Source organism: Berghia stephanieae, chromosome 7 (genome assembly GCF_034508935.2).
Source record: "Berghia stephanieae isolate SIO BIC M18660-M18661 chromosome 7, UCSD_Bste_1.3, whole genome shotgun sequence".
NCBI lineage: Eukaryota > Metazoa > Mollusca > Gastropoda > Nudibranchia > Aeolidiidae > Berghia > Berghia stephanieae.
In genome coordinates, this window is record NC_088366.1 from 37,503,934 (window position 1) to 37,524,282 (window position 20,349).

Here is a 20,349-nt window from a genome sequence, read left to right on the forward strand (position 1 = left end):
ACCGTCCTGCAGAATCACAACCACCTGTTTTAATAACAATAAACTGTGTGAGAGGTGTTAAAATCAATCACTTTGGGGATGTGTCAAAACTAATAGCCTTTCCCAAAGTAACAACATTGTGCAACAATAACGGCCATAGTGAACTCATCTCAAGACAAAGACCAACTGAAGCCGACATGGGAGTAATTAATGAAATAAAACCACTAGAATTATCAACACTGTTTAAGAATAGCAGCTGGGGCTGTGTTCAAACAACCAACAAACAAACATAATCACCGATACTGTTGGCATTTCAAACATCAGACACGAATTGAGAAATGTAAATAAAACAACCTGTGGGGGAAAATGTATTAAAAGAGATAACACAGAGCCTTGTAACGAAACTGAGGACACCCACGAACAATCTGTATCAATGTGTGAGAACCACTTACAGAGTACATTAAAGTGTCAAACCTTATGAAGTGTGGGTTATGTAACTCAAGATCAGTATGTAATAAAAATACAACTCTGGTTTATGAACACATTTTGGACAACGACTATGACATATTATTCATAACAGAGACATGGCTAAAAAAGGAAAATCGTGATTACATCATTAGTAAAATGATACCTTTTGGGTACAATGTGATCAAGAAAAGCCGGAAAGGTTGACAAGGTGATGGGTTAATGATAGTTCACAAGGAAAATATAGCCTTACAGAAAACAAAAGTAACGACTAAGCCCATGACCTTGGAAACCATCAAATGTCAACTAAAAGACAAAAACATGAAACTTAACTGTGCTCTTATTTATCACCCAACACCATCTAACAAAAACAAAACAACGACAAGACAGTTTTTGGCAGAATTTGAACAGTATTTCACCGCTCTGTCCAAAAGTGACAATATATTTACATCTTAGGGGATTTCAACATCCATGTGAATGACAAGTCGAATAACAATTCATCGAATTTTCTCAATTTAATTGAGGCACAGAACTATGTCTAACTCATCACAGAACCAACACATTAAAAGGGAAACACGTTAGACCTCATCATTAAACACCGTGATGACACTTTGTTGAATAACACACACGTACAAAGTAACCACATATCAGACCATCAATTTGTTTTATTTGAATTGAATTTGGAAAAACCTAAACTAACAAAAAAGACAGTAACATTTCGAAAATATAAGTCATTAGATATTGATAAATTTAAAATTGACATTATTACATCTGGTCTTACCACCAAAGTTGAACATGCATACACAGCAGATGGCAAAGTTTCTGTTTTTAACAAAATTATGTCTGAACTTCTTGATCACCATGCTCTGTTGTCAACTTAAGTTATCACCACAAGGCCTGACACATCATAGTTCACTGAGGAAATTCGGTTGTCAAACAGATTAAGACGAGAAGCAGAAGAAACATGGTGGAAAATAAGACTCACAAGACATAGAGAGTTGTATAAACAAGCACGAACTGCAACTAACACTCTGATAATCGAAATCGAAAAAAAATCTATCAGAGACAAGGTGAACGATAGTAAACGAGTAAGAAGCTTTTTAATGTCCTGAATGGTTTGATGAAAGTTGATAGTGGGGAAAAATTATGCCATCACACCAAAACAAATCAGAACTTGCAGAGCTCTTCAATGATTACTTCACTAATAAAATTTCTACCATTTGATCCAAATGGATAATTCAGTCAACACCGCTGAATATGAAGATAGCATGCCACCTAGATCATGCTCATTGTCCAATTTCTGCTCTGCTTCAATAGAAGAGGTTACTGAATTAATTAAGAAGGCCCCAAATAAATAGTGCAAACTTGATGTTGTACCAACATGGCTTTAGAAAGAATGTGTAAAGGAAGTCGCACCTGCTATCACTTCGATTGCAAATAGGTTTATCGAGAATGCAAACATTCCAAGCTGCTTCAAAGAAGCTCTAATTACTTCACTTTGAAAAAGAAAAATTTAGACAGTGATCAATTTAAAAACTACAGGACAGTCTCGAACCTTCATTTCATTTCAAAATTAATAGAGAGACTCATTGTCAAACGTCTTAACACCCACATAAATCTCAACAATTTGCATATTGTTTTTTAATACGCCTATAAGCGATCACACAGCCCAGAAACAGCACTTTTGTGTGTCCACAATGATATTGTTGACAAAAACGATAATGTAATACTACTGCTGCTCTACTTAAGTGCCGTGTTCACGCAATACTACTAGACTGAATGCAGAGGCTTTTTGGAATTGGAGACAAAGCTCTATGTGGTCTAGTGGTATGACACTCGCTTTCGGATCGGAAGGTCCTGAGTTCGAACCTCGTGCTCGGCGCATAGTTGAGTCCTTGGAAAAGGCTCTTTACTCACATTCTCTCTCCGTACTCAGGTGTAAAATGAGTACCTGGCCATTAACAGCGTTGTCTTTGTCCGAAAAATAGTAATATCGCCTAACAGGCGTTATGCCCCGTCCTACCTGTTAAATGTTGCTGTTGACCAGGGACCCCTTGTAAAGCGCTTTGAGCATGTTTAGTGGATATTAACAAGATATGAAGTGAATAGAAAAGTGCCAGAAGACAATAGAGAATAAAAATTTTTTCGCGGCGGTGGTGGGGTTTGAACCTGCGACCTTATTGGTACGACAATTCCGCCTGGCAGGTGAGAGCGTGGCTCTACCGTGTGAGCTATCCACGAACACAAAAATATTCGTTTCAAACTCAAAGTCATTACTAGATCCCTCTCTCACCCACTTCTTGAGATCGCCGATTCGTTCGTACACCACCATCGCGAATAATTTTGACCAGCAGTTAAGCTTAATAGCCAATATTCTCAACACAAACATATAACATAGAAACGATTGAGACATTGAGTATGCTCCGGTGTATGGGGTGAATTTTAATTCAGAAAAGTGAGTGGAGCAGGCACTTATGTTGGTAACAACAAGATATGAAGTGAATAGAAAAGTGCCAGAAGACAATAGAGAATAAAAATTTTTTCGCGGCGGTGGTGGGGTTTGAACCTGCGACCTTATTGGTACGACAATTCCGCCTGGCAGGTGAGAGCGTGGCTCTACCGTGTGAGCTATCCACGAACACAAAAATATTCGTTTCAAACTCAAAGTCATTACTAGATCCCTCTCTCACCCACTTCTTGAGATCGCCGATTCGTTCGTACACCACCATCGCGAATAATTTTGACCAGCAGTTAAGCTTAATAGCCAATATTCTCAACACAAACATATAACATAGAAACGATTGAGACATTGAGTATGCTCCGGTGTATGGGGTGAATTTTAATTCAGAAAAGTGAGTGGAGCAGGCACTTATGTTGGTAACAACAAGATATGAAGTGAATAGAAAAGTGCCAGAAGACAATAGAGAATAAAAATTTTTTCGCGGCGGTGGTGGGGTTTGAACCTGCGACCTTATTGGTACGACAATTCCGCCTGGCAGGTGAGAGCGTGGCTCTACCGTGTGAGCTATCCACGAACACAAAAATATTCGTTTCAAACTCAAAGTCATTACTAGATCCCTCTCTCACCCACTTCTTGAGATCGCCGATTCGTTCGTACACCACCATCGCGAATAATTTTGACCAGCAGTTAAGCTTAATAGCCAATATTCTCAACACAAACATATAACATAGAAACGATTGAGACATTGAGTATGCTCCGGTGTATGGGGTGAATTTTAATTCAGAAAAGTGAGTGGAGCAGGCACTTATGTTGGTAACAACAAGATATGAAGTGAATAGAAAAGTGCCAGAAGACAATAGAGAATAAAAATTTTTTCGCGGCGGTGGTGGGGTTTGAACCTGCGACCTTATTGGTACGACAATTCCGCCTGGCAGGTGAGAGCGTGGCTCTACCGTGTGAGCTATCCACGAACACAAAAATATTCGTTTCAAACTCAAAGTCATTACTAGATCCCTCTCTCACCCACTTCTTGAGATCGCCGATTCGTTCGTACACCACCATCGCGAATAATTTTGACCAGCAGTTAAGCTTAATAGCCAATATTCTCAACACAAACATATAACATAGAAACGATTGAGACATTGAGAACGAATCGGCGATCTCAAGAAGTGGGTGAGAGAGGGATCTAGTAATGACTTTGAGTTTGAAACGAATATTTTTGTGTTCGTGGATAGCTCACACGGTAGAGCCACGCTCTCACCTGCCAGGCGGAATTGTCGTACCAATAAGGTCGCAGGTTCAAACCCCACCACCGCCGCGAAAAAATTTTTATTCTCTATTGTCTTCTGGCACTTTTCTATTCACTTCATATCTTGTTGTTACCAACATAAGTGCCTGCTCCACTCACTTTTCTGAATTAAAATTCACCCCATACACCGGAGCATACTCAATGTCTCAATCGTTTCTATGTTATATGTTTGTGTTGAGAATATTGGCTATTAAGCTTAACTGCTGGTCAAAATTATTCGCGATGGTGGTGTACGAACGAATCGGCGATCTCAAGAAGTGGGTGAGAGAGGGATCTAGTAATGACTTTGAGTTTGAAACGAATATTTTTGTGTTCGTGGATAGCTCACACGGTAGAGCCACGCTCTCACCTGCCAGGCGGAATTGTCGTACCAATAAGGTCGCAGGTTCAAACCCCACCACCGCCGCGAAAAAATTTTTATTCTCTATTGTCTTCTGGCACTTTTCTATTCACTTCATATCTTGTTGTTACCAACATAAGTGCCTGCTCCACTCACTTTTCTGAATTAAAATTCACCCCATACACCGGAGCATACTCAATGTCTCAATCGTTTCTATGTTATATGTTTGTGTTGAGAATATTGGCTATTAAGCTTAACTGCTGGTCAAAATTATTCGCGATGGTGGTGTACGAACGAATCGGCGATCTCAAGAAGTGGGTGAGAGAGGGATCTAGTAATGACTTTGAGTTTGAAACGAATATTTTTGTGTTCGTGGATAGCTCACACGGTAGAGCCACGCTCTCACCTGCCAGGCGGAATTGTCGTACCAATAAGGTCGCAGGTTCAAACCCCACCACCGCCGCGAAAAAATTTTTATTCTCTATTGTCTTCTGGCACTTTTCTATTCACTTCATATCTTGTTTTTACCAACATAAGTGCCTGCTCCACTCACTTTTCTGATTTAGTGGATATTGCACTATATAAAAGCTCCATTTAAAAAAAAAATTTTTTAGAATGGTTTTCATGCCATCTACGAGACAGGTCACAGTGCGTTCTCATAAATGATTCCCTTTCATCACCAATAAAGCTGCAATTTGGCGTTCCACAGGGTTTGTTGGCCCTTATATTTTCACAATGTACACAAAACCCTTAAGCAACATCTGTCTCAGTCATCATCTCTACGCCAATGATACCCAGTTATACACTCCCATTTCATCAAAAAACATTGAAGAAATAAAACAGCTACTCGTAGCATGTTTAGATAACGTTAAAGCATGGATGACAAACAACAAGCTTAAATTAAATGAGTTGTTTGTATTCAAAAAGACAGGAAAGGATATACTCATTAACCAACTGCCCCTCGGAGAATCTGTTCTTAAAACTTCCAATGTTGTTCGAAACCTAGGTTTCTATTTTGACACGCACCTAAACATACGTGCACACATAACAAAGTGCTGTTAGACGGTTCATAGCGGTCTCCAAATGATATGCAGGATACGCAGGACAAAACATGCAAACCACTCATCCATGCCTTTGTTACCAGCCACTTGGATTATTGTAACTCTCCTGTATGGTCTACCAAAAACATCACTGAACAGACTACAGTTGATGCAAAACAAAGCTGCATGTATAGTTACAAGGACAAAGCCTTGGGACCATATAATAATAATGATAATAATAATAATAATAATAATAATAATAATAATAATAATAATAATAATAATAATAATAATGATAATAATAATAATAATAATAATAATAATAATAATAATAATAATAATAATAATAATAATAATAATAATAATAATAATAATAATAATAATAATAAATCATAATAATAATAATCATAATAATAATAATCAAAATAATAATAATAATAATAATAATAATATAATAATAATAATAATAATATAATAATAATAATAATAATAATAATAATAATAATAATAATAATAATAATAATAATAATAATAATAATAAATAATAATAATAATAATAATAATAATAATAATAATAATAATAATAATAATAATAATATAAAACACATTTATACAGCGCTCATTCTCGTGTAAAACACAAGCTCTGGGCACTTTACAATACAAATTATCAATTTTGAGTGAAAAATAGAATATAATGATAAAATAAATAATGCAATTAATTCATATATATTGTAACACGCCTGACAGGCAAGACGTGTGTTTGTTGTGCTCTGGATTTGTTGTCTTTTTATAGAGAAAACTGCGTCTTTTTAAAGTGAATCGTATATGTAGAAATTCATTGTGATCTGGACTTTTAATCTATGTGAAAATTGTGATTTTTTAACTGTTGAAATTTGTGATATTTTAGAAAATCGGTATTTTAAATCTTATTTTGAGGTCAACACACACTGTTTACTTTGATATACTTCAAGTTCTCTTCACCATAACAGTCGCCGTGCCAGTATTGTCAGTGTACTGTGACAACTAGTACAGTTAGAACTTTAATCACCAGTGTGTCGTGAAATCAAGACTTTTTGACGTAGACACATTATGGATGTTTCTAGCCCTGTTTATTACAATCTGTTATTTTTAGCCCTTAGATATCTCGTCAATATATACAAACAACACTGTACCATACTTTTAAACAATGATTGTTTTGACCGCATAGGGGTGGCATACGTAAACAGAGAATGATACCTGTTCATATTGGTCATAGACCACCCTCCCCCACCCACCGGCCTAGACTCCCAGCAACAATTATAAAACTGCCACTGTCGTCGGCGTCGTCGCTATCGTCACCACCATCATCATCGCTGACGTATTCATCGTTGTCGTCGTCGTTATCATTACCACCACCGCCACCATCACCATCGCCATCATCGATATCATCACCATCAGCGTCACCACCAATGATACGACCACCATCACTACCAGCAGTGTCACCACCACCTCTACCATTATTGTCACAGTCATCACCATTGCCATCGTCATCCTTCGTCTCGTCACCATCAGCTCATAATTCAGTAAACATAATGTATTTTAATTCTCAGTCTGTCCGAAACAAGTCCTTACAAATCAATGATTTAATTTGTGACTCTAATAGTGACATTGTGTTTATCACTGAAACGTGGCTAGAAGAGGTCGGAGATGAAGTAATTTTACGTGAATTAACGCCGGTCAATTTTAACATCCTGTCACATCCAAGGACATCAGGACGTGGCGGCAGTATTTGTGCAATTTATAATAATTCTATTAAAATAAAATCGGAAAATATCAACAACTGTTAAGTTTGACATAATTTAGGATGACACAGGATATTTTTGTAACTATGGTTTTTATTCAAACTCAAAGAACAACATATTAATGTGGAGACATCATGAGTGAATTTCAGTAGGAAGGAATCAACAGTAAAAGTGAACAGTAAACACCTGGTTATTTATCATAAAAGTGAATGCCCTTGGTTCAAGGGAAATAACCAACAAAGTATTGTAGAGAGACATTATTACACAGTTGTTTCTCTTAGACCATTAGAAATCATAAGATCATATACTAATAGTAATAATACATAGAAATAATTCAACACCCCCACTTGATCTAATGATTCTAATTGAAATTTTAAACTTTTAACGTACATTAATCCATTATAATATATAAATGTTGGTTTATCCATTGAGTAAATAAAACAAGTTACTTACTGAAGAAATTCTAATTGAGATTCTCACAAATCTCAAATTCTTATACATGTAGTTATAATGGTACAAGTCAAGTCCATAATAATTTTCAAAAGAAAATTAAAAGTGCAAAACATTCCCTAATAATTTTGTATGTCAGATAGAAACAAAATCATAAGACTCATATTCATGTAACATTATCAAGTTGTTTGATAAAGCAATAAAAGTAAAACAAGAATCATAATACTTGTATGTGTGTCTCATCAACACAAGTATTCACATTATTATGCGTCAAAATAATACATCCAAAACAATTTCAAGGCTATCACCATATTTTAGCCAAAAATCAAGGATTTGAATTTCTGCAATTGAAATTTAGTTGAAGGCTTTGTCATAATATCTGCCAACATGTCTGCAGTAGGGCAGTACTTTAAAGTAAACTTTCCATTCCTTAGTTCTGTGCGAATAAAATGGAATTTTATGTCTATGTGTTTAGATCTTTGTCTGTTCACTGGATTGTTCACTCAAGCGATTGTTCCCTGATTGTCTTCAAAAATCAAAACATTGCCTGATTTATATTCTCTGTCAATGTCTTTCAACAACTGGTCTAAGTAAAGGCTTTCTTGTTCTGCAAGTGCAAGAGCCATGTACTCTGCCTCACATGAGGACAAAGCAACACTGGGTTGTCTCCTAGATTTCCAAGAAACTAAAGCTCCATTAGATGTCAGACCAAAACAATAACCTGAAGTGCTTCGCATATCATCAGGACTTGAAGCCCAATCGGCATCACTATACCCTATCAAAGAAAGGTTGTCAATACTTCTTCTGTAAGTTAATTCATAGTCAATGGTTCCCTTCAAATACCTAAATACATGTTTGACTGTCACCCAATGGCATGCCAATGGTCTGGACAAATGTTGAGAAAGTTTTGTAACTATCCAGCAGATGTCAGGCCTAGTGCATATCATAAGATAAATCAAGCTACCAACAGCCTCCCTGTATTTTCTTTCATCTATTGGATCACTATCATTTGACCACTCAAATTTTTGTTCAGAGGGATTTGCTCTTGGTTTGCAATTAGTCATATCTAACCTTTCCAGAATTTTCTGAGTGTATCTTTTCTGGTTCATTTTCACATATCCTTTCCCTTGCTCAAATTGTATACCCAGGAAATAGGATAGATTCCCCAAATCTTTCATCTTAAATCTGTCTTTAAGAACTTTCTTAGTATCAGACATGACATTTACATTATTTGCAGCAATAACAAGGTCATCAACCCATGCTATAATAATGACAGTTTCATTTTCAGTGAACTTGGTGTACACACAGTGATCAGACTGGCTCTGCACAAACTTATTTTCAAGTAGATGAGTATGCAGCAGGTTGTTCCAATTTCTCCCTGACTGCTTGAGTCCATACAAAGACTTTTGCAATTTATAAACTAGTTTGTTGTCTTTTGAATCTTTAATTTCAAAGCCTTCTGGTTGCTCCATGTATATTTCTGCATCAATTGGGGCATTCAGATATGCGGATTTTACATCCATTTGGTGTAAAATCAAGCCGTTCTGACAAGCAAGTTGCATCAATGTTCGAATTGATGTAATGTTTGCAGCTGGTGCAAAAGTTTCAGTGTAATCAATACCCTTAATCTGGCTATAACCTTTAGCTACATATCTAGCTTTGTATGACTTTGAGCCTTTTGAGTCTTCTTTCATTGTGTATACCCAACGTCCCCCCACTGCATTTCTGCCTTCTGGAAGCTCTGTTAAAGTAAATGTTTCATTTTCTTTCAAGGCATTAATTTCTTCTGCCATAGCTTCCTTCAAGAAGTCAGAAGCTGGGGATTCAATTGCTTCTTTGTAATTTTTGGGAATACAGTACAACATTTTGTAACAATAATCAACATTTGCATTATCATTATCAACATGTACATCATCATCATAATCAACATTTGTTCTATAACAAGTTTCATAATCATCTAAGTACTTTGGTGGTTTAGTTTCCCGCCTAGGATAATGTGAATTTCCCTTTCTTTTGTCAACAACTACAATTTGGGTGCTTTTTTCATCTACGAGGGCTCTTTCATAATTAACCGAAAAATGCCTGTAAAATCCGCGTTTTTTATGCTATCAACAAAATTCTTGCACGTGTTCATACCTTGACTCGTCCTTTATTTCTCTACGTAACAGCCACGTCTGTCGACACACTTCTGCCAACGCCGCACCATGGAATAGATACCCTCTCGGAAGAAATTTCCGTCAAGGTTTTGTAGCCATTTCCGCACATGGTCAACAAGCTCTTCATCGACATCAAAGCGCTTTCCTGCCAGCTCACGTTTCAGTGGCCCAAAGAGGTGATAATCAGATGGTGCGAGGTCTGGACTGTGTGGTGGGTGTGGCAAAATCTCCCATCCATATTTCTCTAGCCAACCTTGCGTCACTCGTGCTTGTGGGGTGTAGCGTTGTCGTGTTGCAAAATGACCCCGTTGGTCAACTGCCCTGGGCGCTTTCTGCGAATGGCCTCCCTAAGCTTGTCAAGAGTTTGGCAGTACCTTGCAGCATTGATTGTTTCTCCAGGTTGTAAGGTTTCGAACAGAATAACACCACGACTGTCCCAGAAAACAGTTCCCATTATTTTCTTTGCTGACCGCATGACTTTGAATTTCTTCGCGACAGGTGAGGATGGATGTTTCCATGTCATCGAATCTTGCTTTGTTTCTGGGGTGCAATGGTGCAACCAAGTCTCATCACCGGTGACTATGCTGTCAAGAAAAGTCACATCGTACCCTAGAAAGTCTCCGCCGGCGTTGGCAGTATGCCCGTGAATCCTGCGTGAGCTCTTTCTTCTTCTCGAAAGTTCCCTGCAGATGTCCAATCTTTGTTCTTTATGATTGTCTGTCAATTGCTTAGGAACCCATCTTGCGCTGACTTTTCTGTAGCCAAGTTCATCAAATACAATTCTATGGGCAGAAGTTTCGGAAATTTCAAGACTGCTTGCGATTTCATGAAGTTTCAACCTCCTGTCTGACGAATAAGCTCATCAACTCGCTTCACATTGTCTTCTGACGTCGCAGTTATCGAACGCCCTCTCCTTCTCTGTCTGTCAAGTCGGAATGGCCGGCTTCAAACAAATTACACCAGTGATAGACTTGTGTACGGCTTATAACATGCTCACCATATACACTCTGAAGTTCTTTATGAATTTCGGTAGGATTCAGACTTTTGGCGTTCAAAAAACGTATGACAGCTCTGATTTCCTCCTTTGACCAAGTTTCAAGGTGGGCCGCCATCTTTAAAATCGTCTCGAAATTCATTGTGCAAATTGATGCACTTCATAATTTCTGGGAATATTTGTAACGAAATAAGGAATATCATGTCGTTTACAGAATTAAAAAATCTCTACTGGTTGCTGAGCAATGGGCATTTTTCGGTTATTTCTGAAAGAGCCCTCGTAGTTCTATTTCTTCATTTTCTTGTCTAGGTCTAAGTTCTAGTTCATCATCATTTTCATCATTTGGAAAGTGAGTGAAAGATTTCTCTCTTTCATGATCGCTGTTTTTGGTGGACAGAAATTTCACAATCCTGTGTCTATGCACCTTTCCAGTGTTTGGGAAATAAACTAAATAAGCAGGACTATTCCTGTCGTAGCCCACAAATATTCCCCTTGTGCCTCTGGCATCAAGTTTCTGTTTGTTTTGTACATATGTATAACACTCACTACCAAATGGTCTCATATTTGACAAGTTTGGTCTTCTGCCAGTAAATGTATGGTAAGGAGTATCCCCAAGACGATTATTGTAACATCTGTTACGGGTGTATGTAGCTGTGTGGATAGCATATGGCCACATTTCTTTACCTAGTTTAGCCTCTAACAAAAGACATCTACCCATTTCAAAAATGGTTCTCCAATTCCGTTCAGCGACACCGTTCTGGTGTGGACACAGGACATGCTTCGAATCCTCCACTGGCTGCCAGTCCGGGCTAGAATTGAATATAAAATAGCCCTTATCTGCTTTGGTGTATTTGAGTCTTCTGTCCCTCTTTACATTCAACACTTACTCCAACCATACGTACCTCTGAGAAATCTTAGATCCCACGATTCAAAATTGTTAGCATCTCCTAAAACTAAACTTAAGTATTTTGGTGATAGGTCTCTTATGAAATTCGGACCCATGATTTGGAATGATCTCCCTCAATCTGTGAGATTCTCGAGCTCAATAGACATTTTAAAAAAAGCCCTGAAAACACATCTTTTCAGGAAATATTTACTTAATTGAATTTTAAATGTAATGTATGTGACATTTATATTGATGATGTATTGATGCCCTTTTATGCTCTTAATGGTTTTGATACCTTGGTTGAATTTTTATTTTTTTTAAAGCACTTTGAGGTTTCGACGAAAGGCGCTATATAAATATGCTCATTATTATTATTATAGCCAAATCAAGGATTCATAGTGTCAATAAAAGCAAATACATTAAAGACGTGTCTTAAGATTCTTTTTAAAGGCAGGTAAAAGCTTACACTCCCTCAGACCACGTGGTAGTTCATTCCAAATCTTGGGGCCGAAACAAGCAAACGATCTATCACCAAATTTTGTTCTTGATCTTTTGTCTGAAATTTTCGTTTGGTCATTACATGATCTTAAAGTGTAATTTTCAAATTTCCACATGACCACGTGATTTTGTGAGATATGCTGGTGCCATACCAGTCAAACACTTATAAACAAGACACGCTGCTTTGTGATATGTGCGCCTTTCAATGGGCAACCAGTGGAGAGAGGCCAACAAAGGGGTTGCATGATCAAATTTTCGTTTGCCAAAAACTAATCTTGCTGCACTGTTTTGCAGTAGTTGTAATTGTTTTATAGAAGCCTGAGGCAAGTTGACAAGCAGGGAGTTACAATAATCTAGTTTCGAAAAATTGAGGGAGGCAACCAATGTTTTACATGTTCCAATTGTAATATACTGACGGATCGAACTGATTTTCTTCAATTGTAAGTGAAAGTATAAAGATTTACAGAGAGCAGAAATGTGAGCTGACATTCTCATTTCTGAATCAAAATAGACACCCACATTTTTCACAGTCTTTGAAACTTTGATCTTTTTACCCCCAATCAACACCTCAAGACCATCATTCACATTCAACTGCCCTCTATTTCCCACAATCATCACTTCCGTTTTTGACTCATTCATTTTCAACTTGTTTGCATCCATCCGCTCTTTTACATCCGTCACACATTCTTCCACACGTTTCACAATATATTCGAGATTTTTAGTTTTATCAGTAGCATAAAGTTGCGTATCATCTGCATAGAGATGATAGTGCAGCCCATGACCAGTGATGACATTAGATAATGGAGAAGTATACAAAACAAAAAGAATTTGACCCAAAACAGAGCCTTGGGGAACACCAAAAGACAATGTATGTTGACGAGAAAGTTTATCTAAAATCATAACCTGTTGCTTTCTGCCATCTAAATAAGATTCAAACCACTGCAAGACAGTCCCAGACAAGCCAAAAGTTATATTAAGTCGTTTAATGAGAATGCCATGATCAATAGTATCAAAATAGTATCAAGCCACCCAAAGGACTAGCAATGTCAGAAGAGAAGCAGAACCTATATCTAAAACATCAAGCAAATCATTCGCAACACAGCACAAAGCAGTTTCTGTGCTGTGGTAAGAACGATAAGCTGACTGAAATTTTTCCCATAGATTGTTTTCTTGGAGATGTGAAAGGCGTCTGAGTACAACTTTTTCAAGGATTTTAGAAAGAAATTGCAGACTTGAGACTAGACGGTAGTTACTGAGGTCATTTACATCGAAGTTTTGCCTTTTTATGAGAGGCTTTACAATTGCATGTTTATAGATATCTGGGACTTGTTCTGAGATAAGTGACTGATTTATAATATGAGTTATGAAAGGTAACAATTCAAGAAGACATAATTTCAAAATATTAGTTGGTCTAAATCTAAATCACATGACTTCGAGGGAGATGAACAAATTTTTTTAGAAATCTCTTCTTCAGTTGTCTCTTTAAAACAAGAGAGTCCCTGTGAACCCGAAAAGGGTGGAAATTTATATCTTCATTTTGCAAGAGGTCCAAATTGTTCCGACTTTTCGATATTTTTCCCAAAAAGAAATTGGAAAATGCATCCGGCTGTTGTTCTACCGGGATATTAGTGGGCAGACACATGCCCTTTTCTTCCCCTAAAAGTTCCTTTGAAACAGAAAAATTCCTTAGTGTCCCTCACTGATGATAGTTTCGTGTTATAATTGTTTCTTTTTGCTTTTTTGCTCTTTTGCAGGTGCTTTTATATTTCTTCTTTTTTGCTATATATATATCAGTCGGTCAATCTCAAGGCCCGATTTTCTCCACGATGTCTCCGCATTCCTATTTTCCCTTTTGGCAATTTTTTCACTCTGGTTAAACCACGGGGACGGTTTCCTGGAATTTATTACTCTCGTTGTCTTTGGCACATGCCTGTTGATGACGTTGCGCATTACGTCATCCGTTTTCTGTGCTGATGGTATAATACCGGTCCTTAAGTCACTATACTGGCTTCCAATAGAGAAAAGAATAATAGATAAAAAATACAAAATTGCATGTTTTGCTTACCTGAATAACTTGAATGCCTTGTGAGGGAATATAGACCAACTTGATCTCTGCAATCTGCCAGTTCTTTGCTAATGGATAAAAATATCCCAAGAACAAAGTTTGCTGAGCGTGGTTTTGCATTTTCAGCTCCAATCATATGGAATTCTTTACCACCTAAAACTCGACAATGTGAAAGTCTTCAAACAGCATTTAACAACACATCTTTTTTATTCTGCTTTTCATGATTTTATGTGAACTTCAAACAAGATTGTGTGTGTGTCTGTTACTGTCGGGGTGATTTCGTAGTCGAATGAATGAACTTTTGTGATACCAAAAAAACTATTGTATAGCACCTCTAAGCACTATTTGTGGATACTGGCGCTATATCAAATAATAATAATAATAATAATAATAATAATAATAATAATAATAATAATAATAATATTAATAATAATGATAATTTATTTTTAAAATTTAACTGCATATTTTGTCGAAGGTGGATTTTTCGTTATGCCATACAGCACAGTATTACAGAAGGTGAATTCAACAATCTGGACCTTGTACCATTATTATGATATACAATGTTATGTATGACAACCTTAAGACAAAAATAAGGAAACTAGTTTATTTATTTACTTAATTTTTTGCTTTCTTGTTCATTTTTCAAAAAGTGTAAATATAACCTTTTCAGATAAAACTCCGGACATATCCAATATTTCTCTTACTTTTTGAGGAGTGTATTATCCTAATAGAGACAATTTTTCTTGAATTTCACCACTCTTCATTAATTAAGCTACACTTTTAGAAATTTTAATTTATTTACTTTGTTGTTGTTGAGAAAACCTATAGATTTGTTTCAGTGTGAGATATGACTCCTTATTACTGACATTGGAATTCATTTCACATGAAGTCGAGCAATATGGTATCCATTATTATTATTCTTATACTATTGGGATGGCATTTATAATGCTTATTATATGATCTCTGCAATATGTTACAGTACATTATGATTCACCCAAGCTTATACCTTTTCCTCAGATTCTGACAACTTTGGTGAATGGATTGTCCATACCTGTCACTTGCAAGATTCGAGTTCTACCAGAGGTGAGAACCAAAAACAAAAAGGAAATGAAAAACCCCCCCAAAAAAATACTGTTTTAGATAATATTTATATGTAATAATGTTCCTATTAAATCATGATACAAGGATTTTTACAAAAGTAATGTGAATATAGCTACAGAATCAATAATTTGCTTTGATCAAAATGAAACTCTCACACAGAATATTTATACTATAGAACTTTTTCTTTCAGATAGGTGCCTTTTAATAAATGATGCTTGAGAGATTAAATCCTATTTTAAAGAACTGTCCTTCAAGATTTTGCAGTCTTCATCTTGATCAAATCTCATGTCGGCTCAGTGTAGTATTGGTGACCTTGATGGAGAGGGTAATAAGAGCTTTTTGGGTACATCAAACCTGTTCTGTTAGTTGACTCTCTACATCAAGGACAAACTGTCAATGCTGATCACTGTTGTAAAACACTCACCAAACAGAGAGAAAGCAATCCAATGGAAAAGGCAGGAATAATTGAGCAAAGGAGTCACACTGAAGAAAGACACTGCCAAGCCTACCCATATAGTAAACATGACTAAAGAGTAGATTCAAAAGCATAGTATTGAAGTTGTGCCTCATTCTCCCAATAGTCGTTATCTAGCTCCTTCAAACTGCCATTACTTTTGACTCTTTAAAAAAGCCGTGATCAAAGAAGTGGAAACTTGGTTGCAAAGTCGTGATGGAGAATTTTTTGAGGGGAGCATCTATAAGTGGTAGTTCCATTTCCATCATAGTAAAATTATTTGTTTTGTAGCTGTATTAATATTACTTTTGGAAGAACCCATATTTTTGTGAAATATTTCAATTCAATTAGATGATATCTATTAAAGTAGGCCTTATATCAAATAGCTAATAAATGATAATGGGCAGTTTTTTACATTTTAAAAAATAAATTGTTTCCACTCAATTCTAAATTTGCCATCAATTTTATTTCTTTGTTTGCTAGATTGAGGACACTATAAAGTTAGTCAAAGTAATAGAGGAGACAGGAGTGTCTGCCATAGCAGTTCATGGCAGGACCAAAAAGGAGAGACCAGGAGATGCAAACAGGAACCACTACATCAAAGCTGTGGCAGAGGCTGTCAACATTCCTGTCATTGCTAAGTATGTGCCAGGTCTTGTACTAATCTAGTCCAAATCTGTTGAAGGCATTTGGTTCAATCAAATACTGATAATTTCTCGGCCAAAGCAATCATTAATTGTTAAATCAATATTAGAAGCAGCTCTTTCAGAGACAGAGTTTATCCTGGTTTCCTTAGCATTACACAAACTGGAACAATTAATTTTTACCCTTTGGATAGAACTCTAGCCTTCCTACTTTCCATTCAGATCTAACACTCAGCTACCTAAGAACTGCTTGTATACATTATTGGAAAAAAAAGAGCAATACAACCCCCGCACCCCCCCCCCCCCCCCCCCCAAGTAAGCAAAAACAAAAACAAAACCACAACAAAACGTTACAATCACCACTCAATTCATTTATAACCTTAACCACCTACGGATATTTGGTGAGACAGCATTACTTTCTTTCATGTTAAGAATAACAAGCAATTGAGTGATGTCAGTCACATGCTGCATACAATTATAGGGCTAAATATGAAAGAATATATACACATTTTACCCCTTCAAAGTTACATTTGAACTCGATAGAGACAATTCTGAGAAAGACATTTGATAATAAATTTCTGAAAATGGCTTTTATGTCAAGAATGCACATTTGTCTAATGTGGTAGCTATGATAATAATAATAATAACAATAATAACAATAATAATAATAATAATAATAATAATAATAATATTAATAACAATAATAATATAATAAAATACTATTATAATAATAATAATAATAATAATAATATAATAATAATAAAAATAATAATAATAATAATAATAATAATAATAATAATAATAATAATAATAATAATAATAATAATAATAATAATAATAACAATAACAATAATAATAATAATAATAATAATAATAATAATAATAATAATATAATAATAATAATAAATAATAATAATAACAATAATAATAATAATAATAATAATAATAATAATAATAATAATAATAACAATAATAATAACAATAATAATAATAATAATAATAATAATAATGATAATAATAATAATATAATAATGATAATAATAATAATAATAATAATAATAATAATAATAATAATAATAATAATATATAATATGATAATAATAATATCAATAATAATAATAAAATAATAATAATAATAATAATAATAATAATAATAATAATAAATAATAATAACAATAATAATAATAATAATAATAATGATAATAATAATAATATTAACAATAATAATAATTATAACAATAATAATAATAATAATGATAATAATAATATTAACAATAATACTACTACTACTACTACTACTACTACTACTACTACTACTACTACTACTACTACTACTACTACTACTACTACTACTACTACTACTACTACTAATAATAATAATAATAATAATAATAATAATAATAATAATAACGATAATAATATACTCCAGCATGGTTTCCTCAAACTCCTCAGGACACACAAAAATTTTCGAAGAAACTGTGCCTTTCCATAACAACTTGATGGGTAGGGTGGGGGCTGTAAGACTCAGCAGTATAGACCAGGGCTGAGAATCTTCTGTCTAAAGGCAGATTTCTGCCTAAATGGTGGTACATCTACGTCCATCACCATCACAGTTCCGCCTTTTTCAAAATTTTCTAGGGATATAAGAGACTCACCACAACCACTACATCAATATCCCTCCAACACTACTACTACATCCACCAAATCATCATCCCAACCACCACCACTGCCACAACTACCACCAGATCACCAACCTTACTTATCCCCACCACTAATACAGCAACCACCTCCACATTATCCCTACCACCACTACTACTACAACCACCACAACATCATCATCCCTACTACCACTACAACTACAACCACATCCACATCATCATCCCTAGCACTATTACTTCTGAAACCACCACCACTGCTACAGCAACCACCACACTAGCCCTATGATCACCACCACTACCACAACCACCACCATCCCTACCACCACTACTCCAACCACCACCGCATCACCATCCCTACTACATCCACATCATCATCCCTTCTCTTCTTCTTCCAGTGTCATCTCATGGGTTGAGGTCGACTTGAAATGACACGCCAATCTTCCCTGTTGACGGCTTGCTGACTGCATTCGGCTGCCGACAATCCTGTCCATGTCCTCACATCATCTATCCAAGTTCTTGCTGGCCTGCCTCTTCCTCTTTTCCCCTCAACTCTACCCTCAAGAATGTCCTTGTTGACAGTTTGATGGCGTCTTAGGTGTCCAAAATACCTTAGTTTCTTGTTTTTATTACTTTCATTAGGGTCGGTCTGATATCAAGGATGTCACAGACTTCTTGATTTGTTTTCTTTTCTTTCCAACTGATTTTTCCAAGGCGACGGAAAGTCCACATTTCAAAGGCCTCAATTCTTTTCTCTATTTGTTTGTTCAAGGTCCATGTTTCTGAGCCGTAGAGAAGTGCTGAGTGGACATAACATTTGAGTATTCTTATTCTCGTTTTCATCTGCGTTTCTTGCGAAGTTAAAATGTTATTCAGTTGGCTGAACCTCGACTTAGCTATAGCAATCCTGTTTTTCACTTCCAGCTCATTCTTTCCGTTGTTGGTCATTGTCTGTCCAAGATATTTAAAAGAATCTACTTGTTCGATGTTTTGATTATTAATTTGGACTTTTGCGATTTTTTCAGGCTTCTTTGACATGACCATTACCTTCGTCTTTTGAACATTCATCTCTAGACCCTTTGCTGTACTGTTCAGGTTTACTTGATTTGCAAGGATCTGTAGATTTGTCTCGTTCGATGCCAACAATACTGTATCATCTGCATATCTCAGATTATTTATCCTCCTACCTCCAATAACAATACCTGGAATGTGCTCGCTTTTACGGAAGATAAACTCTGTGTACAGGTTAAATAGATATGGAGAGAGGATACATCCTTGACAAACTCCTCTTTTAATTGGCGTGAAAGGTGACAGATCGCCCTGAATCCTGATGGCTGCTTTTTGATGCCAATATAGATTTGTGATTAGCAGTATATTTTTGCCATCAATGCCTGCCTTTTCCAGACATGTCATTAATTCTCCATGCTGTACCCTATCAAATGCTTTTGCGTAATCGATAAAGCATGCATAGATTTCTTTTTGATGATCAAGGTATTTTTGTGTGATATTATTTAAACAGAAAATTGCTTCTCTTGTCCCATTATTTTTTCTAAAGCCAAACTGTACATCGCCAACTTCATTATCGATGGTAGACCTGCTTCTTTCTAGGATGATCTTCAATAATAATTTAGTTACATGGGGCATCAGACTTATTGTGCGGAAATCACTGCAAGTTGTCGCCTTTGGTTTTTTCGGTAGCGTGATGTAAACCGATTTGGCAAGTTCGTCTGGAATATAGCCTGTATTGTAAATACTATTAAAGAGATCTGTTAGTTTCACAATTGAGAATTCTTTCAAAATTTTGAGCATTTCTGTTACAATGCCATCTCACATGCGAGTATTGGAGGACCGTCAGTGTTGCTTGGCAAAGGTATTTGGGGCCTGTCATCATCAAATAACTCGCCAATGTATTGACACCATCTTTCCTTTATATCCACTTTCTCAAATAATATTTTACCATTCTTGTCTTTAATACAGTTATTGTTGTTAGTGGTGCGTTTTTTGCCCGAAATTTGTCTTATTTCCTCGTGGGCTGCTTTTCCATCTAGGCCAAATATTTCGATCATCCTGC

The 20,349-nt window shown here is 35.9% G+C and overlaps 1 protein-coding gene across 4 annotated transcripts in view; it reads left to right on the forward strand.

The window, feature by feature from the left end:
- Positions 1 to 20,349, forward strand: part of LOC144977185 (tRNA-dihydrouridine(20) synthase [NAD(P)+]-like) — a 78,224-nt gene that overhangs the window by 19,891 nt on the left and 37,984 nt on the right. For all 4 annotated transcript variants that reach the window (XM_078922114.1, XM_078922117.1, XM_078922116.1 and 1 more), the window contains exons 8-9: positions 15,442 to 15,507; positions 16,463 to 16,620. In XM_078922114.1, the coding sequence (XP_078778240.1) occupies positions 15,442 to 15,507; positions 16,463 to 16,620 (224 nt within the window). The remainder of the gene's footprint in view (positions 1 to 15,441; positions 15,508 to 16,462; positions 16,621 to 20,349) is intronic.